The following is a 21,614-nucleotide window of genomic DNA, read 5'->3' as shown; positions in this document are numbered from 1 at the left end:
ACAGTATGAACAGTCCCAAAGGCTGCTATGGCTGCAGTGGGACGGGCAGATGCCTCACCACGGCTGTTTCCTTGCACTGCAGAATGAGTCCTTCATAGTGGCCAGAGTGGCAGCACTGCCCTGGCCTGGAGAGACACACAAGGCCAAGCTTATATAGGGCATCTGGGATAACTGATACTGCTGTGGCAGGGCCTGATAATATTCCCCTTAATGGCAACAGTAGTTACAAAATGGCATTTAGATAAGTCAAGGCTGATATCATGATAATACAAACGTTTAAACAGCCTGGAGGGATATCATGAAAAATTACTGCTAATGAATTTAAAGTGTCAGATATTTGCTTAAATGCAAATAAGTTCTAAAACACAGACAAGGTGTTGTAAAATTCCTTTTTGTTATATTATGTTATATTCCATAATTACATTGAAAAATCAAAAAAGAAACTTGAAGACAAACATCACTCTTAATGTACAGCACCACAAACATAAAACATAGTATAGAAAACACACACCCATTTGTTATCCCCTCAGTCTGCTTTCCCCCACCCCTCTTCATTAGTCCAAGGTGGAGTTATGGAGGTTCAGTGAGTGAGAAGTGGGCCTAAGGGTGAGTGTTTGTGCATCATGTGCCATTATCGCGCACACTTGTGTGTGTGTGTGTGTGTGTGTGTGTGTGTGTGTATGAATACTCTGTAATTTCCCCACTCAGCCTTAAGAGTGACTAATACATTTAGACCCCCAACAGCTCTTCGTCTCCCCATCATCCTTCTTTTTTCTCTCTCTCCTTCTATCCAGTCATCACTAACTTCTAGCATTTGCAAAGCAGCTGGAAGACATCAGCTTCCATTTGTTGGAGCTCCTCCTTGGAGTGAATAAGAGTAAACTGTCACCGGCTGTCCTCTTTCAGGGGGGTGTCTCTGCAATTTTTTTTTTAAACAGTGCTGAGTGACAATAAACAACAGACAGTGGTAGAGACGCAAAATACAAAAATCTGGATTGAAGCTGCGGAATAAATAGGGTGGAAATAACACAAAACCTTTACAATAAATATGACTAAAAGACAAAATACAAGAAATCTGACAAAACAATCATCATCATAACATCACTAAAGGGAGTTATTTTTAACCTGAGTAGTTATTGCAGAGCACACATGTAAAGTAACGTCATGTGTGAGTTTGTGCATTTATAACTTGGAGACTAACAAATAAGACAAAAGCAAGATGAAGGAAATAAAATGAATTAATTTTACTCCAAAATGAAGAGTTCTACGCCACAATACTAAAGTGGTGTTCACTCCATGATAAGTTAGCCCCACACCCATAGGCATCAACGACCACGTTTGATGTCATGTCCCCTCCACCTTTACTTCTCATCCTGCACAACCACAACCAGGCATTCAGTTATATTTGCCTCCTATTGTCAAACTTCGCAAATTTCATTTTCTTGCAGTGAGATAGCTAAGGCCAGATGAAACTTTTCCTTGTCAAGTTTGATTTAATCTGACCCACTGCACACAATTAACCTGGGCTGGGTGATGGAATACCTAACAATTATCTATACAGAGTGATTAATATGTCCTCCCACCCCTGTGAGCTCTCGTGCACATAGATGATACAGATTATAGTGGGCCGGGAGCCCAGAGGTGCTCCACTGTGTCCTAAACAGCAATGACTGTAACCTAGGTTGGATAATGGTGTGCTACTTGCTGCCAAAACTTTGGTTGGGTAAAAGTGTGTTGAAAGCACCTTATTAAATGCACATTAAACTGAAATAACGCAGAAATGAGAAAATTGACCCATTATCTACTTAGGAGGGCATGGAGGTCTACTAAAGAGATTAGGGTTGGCTGTGGCTCAGAAGCAATTGGACACACACCTGTGAGAACAGAGTAGTATGATATAATGAACCATGACACCTTCATGCCCCAAAACTGTCTAATCACTGAGATTGTCCTGGCTTAGAGTGGTACTCCATACCGTTTTAAACACACGTGGCCTGAAAGATTACAAATCAACTGACTACAGCAGGGAAATTGGCAAAAAGCTTGCTAGACAGTCAGGCCTGAAGCCAAGATGGCTGCCTTAGTCCTCTTCTGACCTGTAGTAAAACGCATATCACCCAGCGAAAAATGATTTGAAAATCTGGCAAATTGTATGCAGAGATCACTGATAGCTCATGATAGAGTTCCAAACAGGCAAAGGGCCCAGTAAGGGCCATCTACCTTTCACTGTCTGGCTCTATCAGAAAAGAAAGCACTTATGGGAACATGTCTATGAAGGTATGTAGGCACACACATGTAACACACAGACATGATCTTGTCTGCTGGATGCTACATTATAGACTGTTAGATTGTTGCTTCATAATCTCAGACTAAGACAGGCAGAACCGCCTCCTTCTAAGTGGTCTCAACGGAACAAGACATCAGGCACGTACACAGAACTGCTGCTGACTCCATCACACATGTACAGTATGAAATCAATGCAAAGAGAAATTTTGATATTGAAAACAATGCTGCTCTCTAATTATTGGGGGAAGAATGTGTTCGAGGGGCAAAACAAAATAAATTTCCTTATAACATGGGTTTCACCATGCTGCAGGCCTGTATGTCCCTGTATGATTTTACAACCGAGACCCAGAATCATGAGACGCACTGAAGCAACGCCCAGTGGTTTTTCCTGATACAATAATGTTTTAATCATTGTGTGAAGGATTTCAAATACCACAAGGTGAAAGAGAATAGCTGATGAAACTCTTCTTGGGTCATCCCGTAGCCTATTTAACCAGTCTGTCTAGTCTGGTGGTTCATATTCTCATATCTGTCCATCTGCCTGTTTGTGGTCACCGCCACAACAGCTGTGTAAAAATATTTAGCAGAGGTGATAATCCAGAAATAATTATCCATATGAGCAGTAGTTTTAGTGGTACTGGTGGTAAAGGTTTGTTTGAGTGTGTGTGTGTACATGTGTGTGTTGGGTCATTTTAAGAGCATCAGTGTGTTGGGGGACGCACAGTAAACTGGTGGATAGAGACTTCCCCTGAAGTGGAGGGTCCCAAGTTTCATGTACTCTACCTGCATCTGTAGTGATCGATGTTAAAGCTGCCAACTTTACATTTGATTTTTGTATACACGTCCTGGACGTCTACAGAGGCACTTAGGTCTTCTAGTTCAGTGATGACACAGATCTCTGGCAGAAACACAGAAAAAACAAAATATTTAAGATTTTGAAGTGAGTCACAGTGGAACTGCATGCAATCATTAGTCAGCTTAACTGTACATCAATACTTAGTTTCCAAAAGCCAAAAAAGAAGAGACTGTCTCCAACCAATTCCACAATTTGTATGGCTACTCTTGTATGTGGCATGTAAATAAGCTGTACTGTAGCTAACGTTTGGTGAAATTTCGATGATAAAATGCACAGTACAATATGAAATTATTAGTCACTGGCACAGCTAACTAAAACTCAACCACTGTGAGGATCATTAAGCCTGCGGTCTATGTACTGTACACACAACCATGCTGACACACACTTTATGCTTTTGTGTGGAGGCACAAAACTATGAGTGTGCCATGCTTCCAAGCACTTACTGCAAGTCATACTGAAATGTGCAGAAGGGCAAAGCATCTTGTCTGATGAATAAACTAACTGAACTCAGAGCCCTCTGCCTTTCATAATAGGGAAAGTGAGTGTGTGCCAATATTGGGTACACAATACTGAATATCCGTGTGTGTGTGTGTGTGAGAAATGTATAAGAATGTATGTGCGTGCCTCTGTCCACCTTGTGTGCAAACAAACTCACCCACTCGAGCCAAAGTGACTAAGCTTTTTAAAAGAGCTGATTACGTTCGTATTGAACCAAGCCTGTGGGCTTAACTGTTGTTTCTCTCTCACTGATTCCACTGAGAAAGTCCCACAATCACAGGCTAGCTTGGGAAAATGGACTTCATGCATGTGAAACACTGGTTATTGTTGTACTGTTGCCTTGTGGTGATTGTGAGAAATGCAGAGGTTGCCATTGGCTTATTAATAATGAGACAAGGTTTGACAGCTTTCTTGTGAGTAGTATGTAGAAAGAACTCTGCCAAATTGTTAGATACTCAGTAACTCAATCTTCAAACAGGTTGTTGATTTTGATGTATTACTACTGGAAAGCTTTATTAACTTTGTTTTGAATAGCTCATCTTAAAGAAGGAAAGTCAACCACGTATTTGTGCCTTTAGCAGACCCATCGACAACTCATGCTTAAACATCAACCTCTAATCTTCCAATACATAATAGCATAACATTAGGCTTGAGAACCAATAGGTCTGGAATTCTCCATTTTCTCGAAAGAATCTTTCTTCTGTTGCAGTTTAAAAAAACAAACTAAAACATATTACATCACAGTAGACTGTGTGCAGTCCTATCTGTTGCTCACTTATCTCCAAGAATGTATTTGTTATATTAGGCATCTGATATTGTGCACACACACTATTCTTGTTTTTAGTAAAATGCTTAATGTGTTGCATAAACCATATGCAGTGATATGCTCATGTTGGAGCTCAGATGGCAGATATTAACATGAAATCCAAAGTAATGCCTATTTAGGATGTCTCTAAGTTAAATAATCTCTGTGAGGTCTTCCAAAACATTCCATTTCCACCATTAAAGACATTAAGCTGGGTGATCTGGTTGGCAGATGCTAAATGTTTCAGCCACCAAAAAAAAAAGGTAATCTAGCCTTTCATCACCCCAGTAAATCTAAAAAGGGACAAAATGTGGTCCTCTCTGGATTCATCAGCCATTTATTTATTTGTCTTTTCCCTCCATTCTTCCTTCTCTACAGCTGCTTTTTATTCTAAGTGATCGATATATGAGCAAGAAAAAGGAGGGGGTGACTACTTTAGGTGTATGAATTATTTGGTATCATCAGACAGCGATACAGGAAATCAAAAAAACAAGACAGGAAAGAAATGTATAGTGAAATTTTTGTTGGTATAAAAAAAACAAGTATTATACCAAGGATAATATACCTGTCTTTTTGGCAGTGGGGTCTGGGGCAAACAGTTTTACAGTGACCTTGGGTAACATCCACTGCATCCAAAGGCTGACCTTCCCGCTGGTGCCTCCAATGCTGTTAGTTTTCTGCTCCAGTGTCACTGTGTCAGCAAATGGACTGTCATCTACAGCAGGCACTGAGTCACCCTATGGAGCCAAGACATCTTCTGGTCAGTCTGGGCATGATATGATTTTAAATAGTTTAGCAAGACTTTATTTAAACACAGAACATGAAGATATGTACGTGAGTGAACACCTTCAATTCAGTTTATTTATATAGCGCAAAAAATATGACAAAGTCCTTTAAAGCCACTTTACATTGTAAGGTCAAGACCGTAGAATTACAGAGACCCCAACAAATCCCCCTTGAAGAAGCGTTAGGCAATGGTGGACAGAAAAAAACGCCATTTAATGGAAGAAAACTCCAACACAACCAGGCTCATGGTGGGCAGCCGTCCGCCTCAATCAGCTGGGGTGAGTGGAAAGGGAAAGCAAAGAGATGCAACATGGAGCAACAAAAAAAGATGTAATCAGGAAGACGTTGAGCAACCTTCAGGTGCCCCCAGCAGCACCAGATATTGCCTGGGACAAGCAGCCCCTCTCCACCACACCTGGAAAATGGGGAGGGAGAGAGAAAGGGGGAGAAAGGGAGAGACTGAAAGAGAAATCGAGAGAAGGGCACAAAGCCTGGATGCTAATGTACATGGACAAAATAAAAACAGATGGTTAGATGCAGTTTTCAGTAAAATACAGAACTTTCCTCACTGGCAGGGCTACATGGGCTATACTGTACATACTCGCTATTATAAGGACAATTCGATAACGGAGTTAGGTCAAATAAAGAACAAAAAACAAACAAACATCTAATTACTTTTAAAACAGACATGCTGAAATGTTCTTTTTAACTTATTAGTTATGTGTTACTAATTAGTAGTAATGTGTTACCATAATAATGAATATGAACAATAAAGGTGAATGTGTTTGTGTGAGAATGTGTTTGAAAGCGTTGCAGTGCATGTAGCCATAACAAAGAAACCACCAGCTTCAAAGCTTTTTGGTGTGTAGATGACATCCGTGTCTGGTGAGCAGAGCTCCACTTGGAGCTGAGGAATATGGGGGGAAAGGACCATTGTCTGGAGCTGTCACTGGTGTTAATCCCAATCTAAGCCACCAACACCCACGTGGTCTGCTTTCACTCAAATTCACCAGGACACACACATGCACATCTTGCAGTCTGGGAGAGAATGGTAAATTAAAACCGGAGGTGGGGGGCGTAGTGGAAAGGCAAGCAGGATGCGGCAGAAGAAGCTGCCCTCTCCCATCTCATCAGTGGGGGTTTGGCAAGGCAGAGAGGATGACAGCATTGAGGACATTTTTTATTTGTCTTGCTTTCTTCCTAGTAAATCTGCTTTCCAAACATGTGCAGTTAGGACTGTAGATCTAATTTTAAATAGATAACATTACAATTCTTGCCCATCAATCAACACTCAATAACCAATTATGCCGAAGTGAAAACAGGGACCTGTGCACTTGGGAACACTCAAAAGCTTAGGAATCGGGTTTTATATCCTTGCCACAATTTTATCACCAAGGTCTAAAAGCCCTTTATGTCTCGTTTTTTTTGTCCTGTATTGAAGTGTGACTCGTGGAACCTTGTGGAACAGTATACACACTTGCCTGCCTTTCTAAACTTATTCTAAGCTATGTCAGATATTTTTGATTTCATAAGACTTTATACTTTTTAAATGACAGTTTAGGTTTTGTTTCTTATTACATTCGCAAAACAACTGTAAAACTTTCATTGTAGGTTACTGACTGTATATTGATGTGTACAAATGAGTATTTTATCTCTATACAACAGAATCTACAAAACAAGTATAAACTACATAAAAGGGGTCTGAAGCCATTGTATTTGCCTGGCTGACTCAAATTAAAAAGCCTGCAAACAAACAACTTGGCGATTTACGGTTCTGGCATTGCAGGATTTCACTTTTTTCCACCACTTCTCTCTACACAGTGTGGTAATGACAGATTGGGTCATAGTTATCAAGCCTGGCTGTGGTTGGTAGGGAGGTTATCAACCATCCCAATTAAAAAGCACACAGCTGCTGGGCTGATTACAGTGTCTTAAAGAGAATCCAGATGAGGAAATTAATAGCCCTTTCCACAGCTTGGAGAAGGGATGAGGGCCTCACACTAATTTGCAAATATTATTTAGCTGTAGAGCTAAGGGTGGCTGACAGCAATGCTTACAGGAATATAAGCAAATTTGGGTTTGTGCCAAATCAAAAATGCATTTGACATTACAATGTATGGGGATCAGCTCTCAGATTACAATAGAGAAAAATAATTTTTTTTTTTAAAGAAAACTGAGATGTTTAGAAAAATAGAATATAAAAAAATACAAGAAGGGGAGTTTAGCAAAAAGTACAAGCATAAACAAAGGCTTCAGGACACTGAAAGCTTCACAAGCATACTGTATGGTTGCAACTGAGATCATATTACATAGATTTAACCTTATACATATAACAAAATATACAACTTTATTTATGTCAAAATAACAATGACAATGAATTACTTCATTCCCCTAAAACTGGTATTTAGTATCTAGTCATGTCATAATGCATTTCATTGAACAATCAAGCTGTATACAGGAATGTATGTATATGTCTGTGTGCATGTGTGTGTGTAGTTAACTGTGACAGGCTGGGAGTAAAATGAGCCCAGGAGTAATAGTGTTCAGTCAGTCTCAATGAGAGATATTCTAGTGTCAACTGCCATTTGGGGACTAATTATTGTTGAGCTGAAGTCAAAACACAACGCTCTGTGTGTGTGTGTGTGTGTGTGGTTAGGCATGTTTAGTTTACAGTTCTGGCTATTCCGTAGGATTAGGCTCTGTAATGTCATGTGTAGAAACAGGAGCCAGGCACTGGCGCTGTGGGAAGCTTAGACCACTGTGTACTGTAGCGTGGTTAATCTGGAGCATTGGACACCCGACGGCTACAACTTCCCTAGCCAGAACCACTGCTGTCACATTAAACTCTCAGTCTCATACAAGTTGATTTTACTATAGAAAAAAACAAAAAAGACAAACAAAACACCCTAGACACCCTTTTTTGGAATTATACCACATGATGCAATCTGCTTTACTGGATTGCTAATATAACCTCAGGTTTAAACTTTACAGTGCATTCAGAAAGTTTTTAGATCCCCTTCACTTTTTTCAATTTTGTTATGTGGCAGCCTGATACTACAGTTGTTTAAAAAGGTTTTTCTGATTATAAAAATGTTTGTAAATTTATATAAATCTAAAAAAAAAAAACTAAAATATTAGATGTACATAATTATCCAGACCTTTTGCAACAACACGTGAAATTTTGCTCGGGTGCCTCCTATTTCATGGCGAAGATCATTCTACATCTTGACTTGGGTCCACCCGTGGTAAATTAAATTGATTGGACGTGATTTGGAAAGGCCTCACAGCTGACAATGCCTACTGTACCAGACCTCATGCATACTGTATGAGGTCAAAGATCTGGGAAAGGCTACTAAAAAGCCAGTCACCCATTAAGATCAGGGAGAATGGCCTTAGTAGGAGAGGTGACCAAGAACGTGATGGAGATCTCCAGAGATGTGGAGATGGGGCAAAGTTACAGGACAAGCATTACTGCAGCCCTCCACCGAGCTGGGCGGAGTGGCTCCTCCGTCCAATCCCATGAAAGCCTGCTTGGACTTTGGAAAAAAAAAAAAAAGAAATCTCAATCAAGGACTCTCTCATGAAACCAAGATTGAGCTGTTTGGACCCAGTTCTAACCGATATCTCTGGAGGAAACCAGCCACCGTTCATCATCTGTCCAATACCATCCCTACAGTAAAACATGGTGGTGGCAGTATCATGCTGTGGGGGTGTTTTACAGCAGCAGGGACTCGGAGGATTTGGGGGCATCTGAATGGAATAAAGTACAGATATGTCCTAAATGAAAAACCTCTTCCACAGCGCTCAGCTTGTTGCCTTATACCCTAAAAGACTCAAGGCTGTATTTGCTGCCAAAGATGCTCCAAAAAAGTACTGAGTAAAAAGTCTGCTACTTATGTACATGTGATATTTCAGTTTTTTGCTTTTTATATATTTACAGAGATTTCTAAAATTCAAGTTTTACTTTGACATTATGGTGTATTCAGTGTAGAATATTGAAAAATTAAGTTGAAAAACTGTAGTATCAGGCTGCAACATAACTAAATTGGAAAAAGTGAAGGGGGTCTGAAAATCTTCTGAAAGCACTGCACACTGGTTACTGTATTGAATTGGCTGTTTGGTGCAAGAATAACTTTGTTTAATTTCATCACTGCTAGAGGCCATGATACAATATTTCTATTCAGTTGAAGAGCAGTTTATGTAACACTAGTGGCATAAAGTAGATTATATCCTGTCATAACCAGGATTGTCTTTGTCCTAATGTTACCACTGAAATGTTTGTGGCTTGTAATCAGATCTATATTCCAGACAATGAACCCCTGAACTAGATTCGAAATTTAGAGAGCTAGCAGCCGAAATATTGCATTTTCTGTGGTGACTAGATGAGCGGCATTATACAGTAATGTTAGTGGAAGATACTGAGATGTCACCTCCACATGGCAAAGCCTGTCTCCTACTGTTAGTCAATTCAAAGCCAGCAACTACACTTTTGCACACAACTGCTGAAGGTTCCGATGCTTTTGGTCACAGAGATGAGATTAGCATACTGACGTGATTAGAGCTGCGTAATATATCGTTTCAGCATTAGCATTGTAATACGCATATGTATAATGCACATTGCAGGATATGCAATGTCGATGAGGCAAATTAATGAGGCTATATGTAATTATTTCAGACAAAAAGGATGATGCTGACTAAAAACAGTTACTTTGTCAACAGTACTTTCATGGCGAGTTAACAAATCCTCTAACTTTATTTCCACCTCCAAAGCTTTAAAATGAGAAGTCACAGTGCTCAGTGTTGGGCACAGGTGTGCTACAAAAGAGCTGTTCCTTAAAGATGCACATTTGTTTGGTGAGTGGTCAACAGAATGTGTCTACTTAAAACTAAATAAAGTGAGCATCGGCGCTGTTAACACAATCGTGAGCATGAGTAGCTAATACTTTGTTCACACAGTGTGTCACCAGTTCTCCGTAATCCTACTTCCTTCGTGAGGTGTTCAAGGACCGTGCAGAGCAAAGTTTTGTAACAACTACAAACATTATCCCAATCATTCTAAAGTTATCAGTTCTTTCCAAATAGAGCAATTCAGATCATCTAGTGTATATTCTTGTATATTTTATATAGCAGAAAGAACATTTTTTAAATGTAATATTGTGCAGCCCTATTTGACATAGGTGAAGGTGCAAATGCTAGTTTGACCTTGCTTCTAGTAATCTGAGGTTCTAAGTACTGGAATCAGGCTAAACATAAATTGTGGGTTGACCCTATTATATGTGTAGTTTGGGTCTAATTATCCCTAGGTCTATTTAGGTCAGGATCTGGTTGTTTTTGGGCCTCCCTTGGATTTGGTCTCTTTTTCTGAAAATTAGTGACTGCAGAAGTTTGAATCTGTGAAGACATCTACCCTGCATCAGCCAAACTCAGAGAGCCCAAAAGAATTTAATGACCCAATATCCTGTAATTACCACTGCAATGGCCACAGAGACTGCTGTTGCTGTGGTTCAACAAATGTTACATAAGCTTGTTTCACATATGAACTGCAAACAATATTAGGAGAAATGAGCCCAGACATTGTCCAGGATTCCATTTCACAAATGTAACACACAGCGGGGGAGATTGTCTGAGTCATAAGCGTCTTCATAGGAGAAACTCAAACCATCTCAGTGTGGGATCAGCACAGGAGGCACAACATGATAGAAAACGTAGGCTGTGGGAAATGGTGTTTGGTTTACAGCACATCAGAGTCATGCATTTGAAAAACTTTTATAGAAACCTTTTCAATATGCCCATTCGCTCGCTTTAAAACCTCCCAACAATCTGGGAGAGCAGCATGCTGCAAGCACAGTCTCATACATAATATGGCCATCGTACTAGGGAGCTCGAATGACAAAGTCAAGAAAATGTCAAGACCATCTCACTCTGGCATTTGCTTTCTCATATACAACCCCCCCCCCACCAGAGACATGAGAATGTCAGGATTCCAGCACATATGCTAATGGGGCTACAGACTGGCCATAACTTATAACTTACAAAAAGCCAAAGGGTGTGTTTTTAATCGGGGCAAAAGATTCGTTTTATCAAGGTAAGGCCTTGAAGAACAGATGTGGTGATGTGGTGTTTGTAGAGGCGGGCTCTGCCACGTTCTTGAGCTGCCAGATATGGGCCTCTCACACAGGCACACACACACACACACACACACACACACACACACACACACACACACACACACACACACACACACACATTCTTAGAGGGAGCTATTTTCCCACACCTCCAGAGGCCAAGTTGTAAAGTATACAATTTAATTCCTGGGCCTCTGCGCTATAAACGGGCTGAGGATCCGGGTTTATTTTCTCTGCAGAGTTTGTCTTTGCTCATCAGAGAGACCCAAACATTGGAAGACAACAGCAGGCTGGGAAGTGTCAAAGAAAGATGGAGCAAAAGGCAGATTATAAGAGAAGAGTGGAAAGACAGCAGGGTTTGGGACAGGTGGTAGGATGGAGCAAATGTGGGGGAGTTAAGGGATAGATTAAAGAAGAAAACGATATAGAGGCAAGAGATGGGAAGAAGGATATGGAAGAGCAGCAATAATGTATGTAGAGACAGAATAAAAAGATAAATAATTATACAGATGTAGAATGCATAAACCAGAACTTCACACAGAGTAGGACCTGACCGTTCCCATCAAGTTCTGATATTAATAACTATTACTATCGTTTAATGTTTCTTGTAAGTTTTCAATAGTTTTAGAATATTTGGGGGCTGCTAGATAGTGGTAGTCAGGCTTTAGTCAGGCTTTAGTCAGGTTAGGAAATAACGTTCTGCTATGGTCAGGTATAAAATTTGGTATCATATGTGTATGTGGATTAGGATTATGGGTAGGGGTGCGAAGATTGACCGATTCATATCAGTTGAAAATCGCAGATTCAATTTTAATTCTTTAAATCATTAAAAAAAAAACCTATCTGGTCTAAAATCAATACGGCTGTGCATGTGTCCACGACACACTTTCATCTTTTTCGCACCCAATCACAAACCAACTTCTTGCGACTCTAGTAGAAAAACACATAGCCCACATTGTTAATTATGCTAGCTAGTTGGCTGACTCTGTACTCCATACAAAAACAATTAAGAAATCCTTGCTAAAAGAGGTACCACAGTTTACATAATATAATTAGCCTCAAATTATAAATAAAGCAGTCTTTAAGTATTGTAGAACAGTCCATTTCAAAATGACATATGACATTTATTAATTATTTTTGCATTAATTTGTAAACATCACTGTTGCAGCTGCAAAGATGGAACTGAAGTAAACTACTTTAGATACTGACAGGTGGGTAATCCATAATTACAATAAACTAATAAAATTATCAATCATAATTTATTAGCTGATTTTTAAGTTTGTATGACAACTGCTTCTGAAAAGTAATTAAAGGTGTCAAATAAATATAGTAGACTGAAATATCGAAACATTTAATACTACAGCCACTTCAAAAACTGTAGTTAGGTATAGCAGAAGTGGAAGGAAAGGTTGGGAAGGGGCACAGGGTTTGGAGGGTATGTTGTGGATGTCATTGAACAAAAAGAGAACTGAGCAGGACAGGAGGTAGGGGGAGTGGGGAGAGACTCCTGCCACTACTGCTGAGACTTATCAAAACAGCTCCTACATTCTTTCTCAATCACCCAGCCTCCCACAGGACTAAACACTTCCACCAATGTTTGTACTTTGTTAAACAGTGACAAGTGGGCTGTCAGGGGCCACTGTGGCCTTGTTACAGAGACCCTATACCATAGGGCCTCTACTGCCATACTAAACTGCTGCCACTTCTCTGATTCCACAAATAATGCACGAACACATGGAAACAAATGCAGACGGAGATGTAAAACGACACACAAAACACTTTTTTTCCATGAGTATGTTCACACACAGACACATTTATGGCCTCTCAGGGTGGTATGATGGTTTCACTATGATCCCAGGAGCCTGCACTGTAGTCAGGACCATGGTGGTCAAACATCATTACACCCTGGGCTAGTTGCCACTGCTTACTAATATAAACACTCATCAACCCCATCATTTTTAGGCATCCTCCATTCTGTTTTAACACGAACACAGACATGTTGCACAAGACGCTGGTGGCTGAGGCCCCAAGGCTATAGACCCCGAGCTTGTCACTGCTGCCGCTGCTACTGTACTAGACAGGAGAGAAAAATTCCTGCCACATTACGTAACCTGGGATATCATTACCAAACGGGCAAAAGGAAAAATAACACATTGGTTGGTGCCCACAAAAAAAAATGTTTTCATGTGTCGGCATGTGGGACCACACTCATAGCTCACTCTTTGGATTTGATACTTTATCAGACAAAAACATGTAAATACAGGTTATTGTTTTCCCTAAATTAAGGCGCAGGTTTATATTTAGTCAAGCCCCAGCCTACATAAATCTAACACAGCTCTCAGCCTATATGGGGTATCTGCCCTGTATAAGAAACATAAATTTAAAAAACATGATAACTAATAATAATAATAGTAATAGAAATAATGATACATTTTTATTATATTTTTAATAAATTTAAAGCAAATCTCTGAGTACTACAAGGAAGATGCAAGTGTAAAAAAAGTGTTTTTTTTTTTTCAGCTTATCCCGTGAGTTCAGGGTCGCCACAGTGGATCATTGTCCACGTGTTGATTTGGCACAGTATTTATGCCAGATGCCCTTCCAGACAAAACCCTCCCCAATTTCTACCAGGCTTGGACCGGCACTGCACAGCTGGGGATGGGAATGGGCCTATCCTAATCCTATGAGTTTTGTCCTGGGTGGGCGAATACAATGCATTTGGCCTGACCGGGTTTTAGAGATGGTCTGCAGAGAGAGAAGTTCTTAAAGGTATGTGGGGGCATCACCGTACAGACAGAGATGGGTGTGAAGAAGGAGTTTGTACTCTATACGGAGGTGAACAGGGAGCCAGTGGAGTGTGTGGAGGATAGGGGTGATATGCTCTCATGTCCGCACTCTCAACAGGATTTTGTACATATTGGAGCTTTTGAAAAGTTCTGCCAGGAATCCCGATGAGGAGCACATTACAGTAGTCCAGTCTGGAGGAAACAAAGGCATGGAAGAGAGGGAAGGAGGGGGAAGGGCTGAATTTGGCAATATTACAGAAAAAGAAAAAAAAAGGTTTTGCAGATGTAAATAATATGATTCTCAAAAGTGAGCTGGGAATCAAATTTGACCCCTAACTGAGGGGTAGAGGGGAATATTGTGGCCAGAAATTTATATGGAGGTGATAGGGGAAGAGTAGAGCTAGTGGGGGGTGGAGGGCTTCTATTTTATAACTATTAAGCTGCAGAATGTTTTCCTCATCCATGCCACTATCTCCTCCCGGCGAGAAGTAATACGTATGACAGCGGCAGAAGGGGTGGAAGATGGGACGACCATAATGTATAATTCTGTGTCATCAGCATAGCAGTGAATAAGATTTCATGCCTGCTTATGATATGACCAAGGGGGAGCATGAAGATGGTGAAGAAGGTTTGACTGAGCGCCGTAGGCAGAGACTACTTTTTCTACAACCTTGGAAATGAATGAGAGGTTGGTCTGTAATTGGACAAGACTTTAGGATCTAGAGTAGGTTTGTTGTGATGATGCCTGTTGAGACCATTTTTTAGGGAAGATGGGACCTGACCAGTTTGTATAGACAGATTTATAATTTTTGTTATGGGCAGGCGGATGGTTTTGATCTGCAGATGATGTTCTCAACTTCCTGCTGCGTAGTGAGGGAGAAGTGTGATAGGTACTGTGAAGTGACCTCATTAGGGTTGTCATTTATTGGAATGGGTCTGTTTGAGGATGACAGAGAGAGATGGATATTGTCTATTTTGTCAAGTCAATGAATCTATTGCAGTGAGTTAGTGTGTAATTATTAAATGGGGAGGTTTGTGGTTTGAGAAGGTAGTTGATAGTTAAGAAGAGTTTTTTTAGAGTTTCCGGGGCTAATAATTAATTAATTAATTATTAGGCCAATTAATGCACGTCATGCCAGAAGCTTTAAAAGACTGCTTCAGGATTCAACTCCAGGAATCTTTTTTCCTGCCTAGGTTCTTACGTGAACCAAGGGACAGAGCATGTAAATGTCCCTGTCCGGGTTTTTAAGCATGGAAGTCCAGAATGGAGTTAAGGCTACTGTAATTAAAGTCCACAAGTTCAGTGACTGATAAATGAGGGGAGGGGGAGAGGTTCAGCAGATGCAGGCTAAGGGAGGCAAAAAGAATGTTCTTGATATTTCTGAAGGTAATGTGGCGTTGTGGCTTGGTAAGAAGAGATGGCAGGGATAGTGTCATGGTATTGACCTGGTGGCCCGACACACCCACGTCATAAACATGGTGGTCTGTAACTGGGGCGGAGTCAGTAAAAATCAGGTCCATCTAGACAGGCTTATGAGGGCCCAGCACTATTAGACTCAATGGTGGTGGTGGTGTGATGACACATTTGATGACACGTTAACTGTTCAGCGGGATGAGCTGTTAACCACAGAAATGAAATTGAGTTGATGTTTTTGTGCAAAATATACCAGCGTCAACATCCTCTGTGGATGTAATGGTGTTGGCAAAGAGTTCCCTCTTTTATGATGGGGGAGAGTCCAGATGGAATATAATTCTTGTTGAGTTCATGAAGCTGCAAAAACGTGCAGGTCAACATGATTTCTCGACTGTGGAACCGGTTTTAGCTGCTAGCCAAGGTCTTGGCACACAGGGTTGGATAACAACTACATAAACGAAGATGCTATTCTAAAGCCTAAGCATCCCTCAACAACAGGTGCCACGCAGGAACTCTGGAGGTTGGAGAGAACTTGTTATGGGTTTAGCCTAAGTAGCCGCTAGTGTTAGCGCTAGCACTATCAACTGGGTGCTGGCTTGTTAGCTGTCTTTGCTGGGATGTAAAGTTGTAAATCCCCAGTTGTAAATCACACAGCACCAAGAGATATCTGAGTTGACAGTCTAATTGTAATACTCCCACTTCTTAAGGCTATCAAAACCAGGACATCACGCCAGCCACCTTGCAGTGCAGAATTGCAAAAGGTACGATAAAAACAGAGGACTTTTTTGCTGGGAGAAGCAGCGAACAGTCGGGCTCAGCATCCTCTTCTTACCAGTCTGTCGCATGTCATTCTCCAAACCAGTTAAGAGGTTTTTCCAGCTTGAAAATCATTCCCAATCAAAGCAAATTTCATAAACAAACTGCATGAATTAGCACTTTCTCAGCTACTCCCAACAATACAAATTTCAATATTTGCACTTAAATAATGTGTACCATTGCATGACTCACGGATGAAAACGTAGGTAGGCGTCGGTAAAGAGTCCAAGCATAACCAAAACATTACTGACTGAATGAGAAAGTTCAAAAGATTATACTATATAAAACGACAGAAGGAGCAATAGTAGTAGTAGTTGTAGCAAGATAAAACATAAGCACAACATAGACAAAGTCAAATGATGAAAATAAAAACGAACTTCTCCTATTTTTTTCGTGTTTTTCTATTCTTGCCCTCCCTTTTATTTACATTCTCTATTAATGCTGAAGCAATGAGCCAACAAATGAGTCATACTACTGATGTCTGAACACTAGGTGTGAGGGTAGTTGTAGACGTTCAGCAGCTGTTAGCCCTTATCCGTCTCCCACAGTTTTAAAAGGTGAGCACCTCTCAATACCCTTTAGAGGGCAAATCTCTGCACTGCTGCTGCATCACATGAGGCTTCGACAGCACCTCTCTACATAGATCATAAAAGATCGGAAAAAGCTACATCTCTAGCTGTGATAACTACGCCCAATGTTCTTCTTGATTGGGATAATATTCGTCCATGTTAAACACTGTAACATAGATGTGCAGATGAGTTTTGTGATTCATAAAAAAAAGCAATAAAAACACCAAACTGACTAATTGAACTGTGTAGCTGAGTGAGAAAAACAAACCTCAGTGGGAGAGCCGAAATCTGCCGAGGGGCTGCAGGTGCTGGTGTCTGGCAGGGCAGTGCCAGCACTACTGCGCACTGGGGAGGGTGGAGTAGCCCCAGCAGGGGGTTCTGGAATGGTGGAGGTCTGACGCAAAATACCATGCCTCTGGAGACGAGCCCATGTGGAGCTCCAGCTAAGGAGGAGTTCATATAGCAGTTGCACCTGGACAGAGGCACAAAAAAATAGGGGGGAAAAAAAGAACACTTTAAGTCACCGATACCATATAATAGGGAGCAACCATCTCTTCACATTGGCAGGGGTCACATTCAATGGTAAGGTACTATATACAAGGAGTGTAGTTATGCAGAACTCTCATATAAATTAACTTATTTTATTTCCCGAAGAAATTAGAAAGTATACACATGCGGACACAGATCTGTAAACAAAAATAGCAAAGCTGAATTTGCTTTTGATACATAAAGTGCACTGTGCCAACCGAGTGCCTCAAAAGATAAACCTAACATCCCACAAGTAGTCTTTATACTGTATTTGAAACCAGATTCAAATGATTTTTTTTGCCAAGGTCTGACTCAAACAGCTGCACTGGGGAGTTCTCATGTAGTTCTGACTTCTGAGACCATTACCGTGATTTGGCTTGGCAGCTTTGTAGTTATGTGACACTAAACCTAGTTAAAGTTGAGAGAGAGAAGGAGGAAATGTTAGCCAGAAATGGACCGCAATCCATTCCCTTTTCTTTTACTCTTTAACTTAACATTATTTTAGACTCTGTATTTGTCATTCAGAGAAGTCTCATTTCATAAAAGTAACGTAAAGCCTATGTGTTCATGTTTCTATGCAATGGGTCATTACTTGAAAGGGACAGCATGCGCATACACGTGCTCCGCTGTACAAATTTGTTATCCATAACAACAAAACTCCCAAAGAAACACCCACAGAGGAAAGTTGTGTCATCAATTTCCCCTGAAAACTCACCATGGTTAGGAAAAACTGAAAGCTTGGTGTCAAGTGTTCTCAACTATTTATCATGTGTTCACATGAAAAGAAGCATTAGTTTTAAACAACAACAAAGCCAAAAACAAGAGTGGAAAACATGAGGAGGAGTCAGGGGAATGCGATGCTTTCGGTTATTCATGCATTCACTCAGTCTTCTTTATAGAACAGGAAAAGAAAGGGAGAAACACAGCGCACTTTCACAGTGAGCTAATTTCTGGATTTGAAATGTTTTACTTCTGCAGCCAAGTATCCCCCTGTCCCCCACTACTGAGCGTTCCTGAAAAGTAAAGGTGCACAGGCACATGAGCACACACACAAAAATTGCCTTCTCTACTATAAACACATTTTTATCCTTTATTGCTCAGTCACACACATGCACGCCTGTTAGCACACACATTACGAGGAGGCCTTCGATAAATAAGCATAAATCAAATGAAATGCAGCACAATACATTACAGCTGTGCCATTTCAAACATGTCCAGGAAGAGCTGCTAACGCTGATCCAGCAGCCGTTCAGGGACAGGGCCAACAGCTGTCTGCCATACCCAACTAAACTGTGGCGCTCTAAGCTCCCCTCTCTGAGATGCTCGGCCTGGAAGTCCAACAAGCACAACAAGGCCTACTGCACACAACAACAGCTGTGGATGAAGAAAGTAAAGTATGCTGAATAGACGAGTAAAGGAAAGGGGTGAATGACATGGTTGTTAAATAACCACTATTTAACGTCTTCATGTAGCTTTTAATTATCTGTGTACGCATTTCATTAGTCTTTTTTACCGTCTTTAAAGCACTCTATCATGGCGTATCTCTCTTCATTTCTTTCCGTGTGCTCAATCCTGTATCTCCTATTTTCTGATGAGATACTTAGTGGAAAGTAGGGTCAGCTGGTTCTCAGCTCCTGCTGTCAGGCCACTAAGAAGGTGGGGCCAAACAAACACGCGCACACACGCGCACGGGTGCATACACACACTTGCATGAGCTCACAGTACAGATGCCACATTTCATGAGTTGGGCAAGTGAGCAGAACATTTGGACGGTGAGGTTCTCCAAAGACCTGTCATCTACAGATCAAGAGGCCTGTTAGGCTGCAGTAGTACAAATGGGAAACTGAACAGAGGCTTGCACAGTCATTCATAAATACACACAGATGAAAGACAGGAGACCATGCAGATAGTAAATGTTCATGTGCTTTTATCTAAGTGTAGTTTATATAGAAAATTAACAAAAGTGACATACTGTTGAGTTTGTGATAACTCTGAGTGTGAGCACATACAGTACATCTTCACTGTATAGTTATATGTCAAAGAATAAAGCAAACGGTTGCACAGTGTGTATGTACCTGCTGATTTCAAGATGGTCTAATAAGGAAAAACTGCAGCTACTGACCCTGTCCTTCTGACACCTACATAAATCTGTTAGACACAAACTCAGATGGGATTTTAGTAATTTGTGTTTTTGTTGTCACCATTCCATTAAATTCCATTCATTAATTTTCAGTTTAGGAAAGAAATTATGTGTATTTTTATATGTAGAGGAAAATGGGGAATTACACTGCTCGACATAAGAAAAAAGCTACTTCCATATATGAAATAACTCCCTACGCTGTAACTAGAAAGTATTTTCCCAACAGAGTGAGAACGTTTTGGCCAAAAGGCTGTTTGAGGGTTAAGACTTGGTTTTAGCGTTAGGGTTAGAATTATGTTTAAGTTAGGGTTTGGCATTCAGTTGTGGTGGTTAGGGCAAGGAGCTAGAGACTGCATTATGTCTAAGAGTGTCCTCACAAGTGTGTGTGTGTTTATGTTTTATTGTTCACGGATGGCATTTAACTGGATTTTCAGCATTAAAATTGTTGGAAAAAGGGCAACCAAGCTAATACTTCTATATTTGCTCATTAATCTTCAGAAACATCGTATGCATGTGGTTGCACACAAATGTGGTCTCCATTTTTGGTTTCACACACACACACACACACACACACACTTCTCTCCTTACTCCCGATTTTGCTCTTACCTTACTTTTTAAAAAAATGCTCACTGTAGTAGTGGTAGTGAGGTCACTACCTATCTTAGCTGCAGTTCCATGTATTATCTAAGCATTCAAATTCCTTTCAGAAACATGACTATTCAGATGCACACTTTTTTATACAAAACACAACTCAGCACATATCCTACAATACTTGTTGCTATCTGTACAATTCAAAAACTTAAGCTCTTCACATTAGTTTCTACAAAAAAAAAAACAAAAAAAAACTATGTTCCATGATGTAATCTACCACATATTATGGAAAATCTGATTTAATGTCACAAAAATGCAGGCAAGGAGAAGTTGTGAGGCCAACTTGTTTTTTTGCCTGATTTTTAAAATTACTTTAAATGTATTAATTTTCCAAATTTTGTGTGATAACAATTTATGAACTTGTAAGTGGAACATTGTCTGCCTTGGTGGTACATTACGTGCAGCAACTGTGCAGTGCTCTGACATGCCAATATACATTCCCACAAATGGGAATGCTAATTAGAAAGAGGACTGAGTATTGTGAGGTCTCTTATGTTCTGAGGGTGGGGTTGTGCTGGCAGCAGTTCTTAAAGAGCTGCTGCATGACTTGAAATGGCATTACCTTATAACCCCCCTCAAGTCAGAAATTTACACAGAAGAGGGAAGAAAGATGGGAGGCGAACAGATGGAAAGAAGGAGCAGGAGGACTGTGAGAGCAGAGAAAAAACAAGAAGAGCAAAAAGTAATAATGACTCATCATATTATCGCAATAAGCCATCCCAGCTTTGCCAGACACAGGCACTCCATTTGAAAGGGAGAACACAGAAGAAAAAAAAAGAAAAGAAACCTTTCCTCAAACGACCAGCTTGCCTCATCTCTGGGAAAGTTTTCACCACTAACAGATTAAGACCTTTCATTTGTTTCTGGTACCAATTCCCCTCAATCTCGCCATGGCTCATCACTGTGGTCGGAGACTTTTAACAGTGTGACCACTCAAAAGGTCGCCCCAATTAAGTGTTTACAGAAAAGCCTAATTCAATACAGCTAATTCAATTGAGAAAAAACAAAACATGTGTAATGGTACATGTAGATGTGATTATAGTGCTGTAACAGCACACTGAAAAACCACACAGAGCTCAACCGGGAGACAAACATGTTCCGTGTCCAATCTGTCTGTATTCATTATGGTCTTACCAAAACATAATAAAACAATATAAAACAATGATAAGTCTTGCAATTCCCTTCACTCCTTCACGCAGACCTCAAAATGTTTGACTGAAACAAACAAGCCAACACTCTCTTGTTTACACTTTCATTTTCATGAACATTACATTACACAAGGTAAAAATATGAAACAGTTTCATTACTGGAGTCAAGCTCTATCAGATAATCATGGCAGCAGGGCAGGATCTTC

General features: G+C 40.4%; 1 protein-coding gene across 5 annotated transcripts in view; it reads right to left on the bottom strand.

Annotated features, from left to right (window-relative positions):
* The window catches only part of LOC137130040 (intermembrane lipid transfer protein VPS13B-like), a 298,799-nt gene that overhangs the window by 133,020 nt on the left and 144,165 nt on the right, over positions 1-21,614 (bottom strand). For 2 of the 5 annotated variants that reach the window (XM_067509626.1, XM_067509627.1), the window contains exons 25-28: positions 17,210-17,413; positions 5,011-5,182; positions 3,070-3,184; positions 59-125 (exon numbers count right to left, since the gene is read on the bottom strand). In XM_067509626.1, coding sequence (XP_067365727.1) covers positions 59-125; positions 3,070-3,184; positions 5,011-5,182; positions 17,210-17,413 — 558 coding nt within the window. Of the gene's footprint in view, positions 1-58; positions 126-3,069; positions 3,185-5,010; positions 5,183-5,361; positions 5,647-17,209; positions 17,414-21,614 lie in introns of those variants that run through there. The other 3 variants (XM_067509624.1, XM_067509625.1, XM_067509628.1) reach the window with 2 other exon arrangements.

This window comes from Channa argus, chromosome 7 (genome assembly GCF_033026475.1).
Source record: "Channa argus isolate prfri chromosome 7, Channa argus male v1.0, whole genome shotgun sequence".
In the NCBI taxonomy this organism is placed as follows: Eukaryota; Metazoa; Chordata; class Actinopteri; order Anabantiformes; family Channidae; genus Channa; species Channa argus.
Note: the sequence above shows the minus strand (reverse complement) of the source record. Positions and strands in the feature narration are given on the sequence as shown.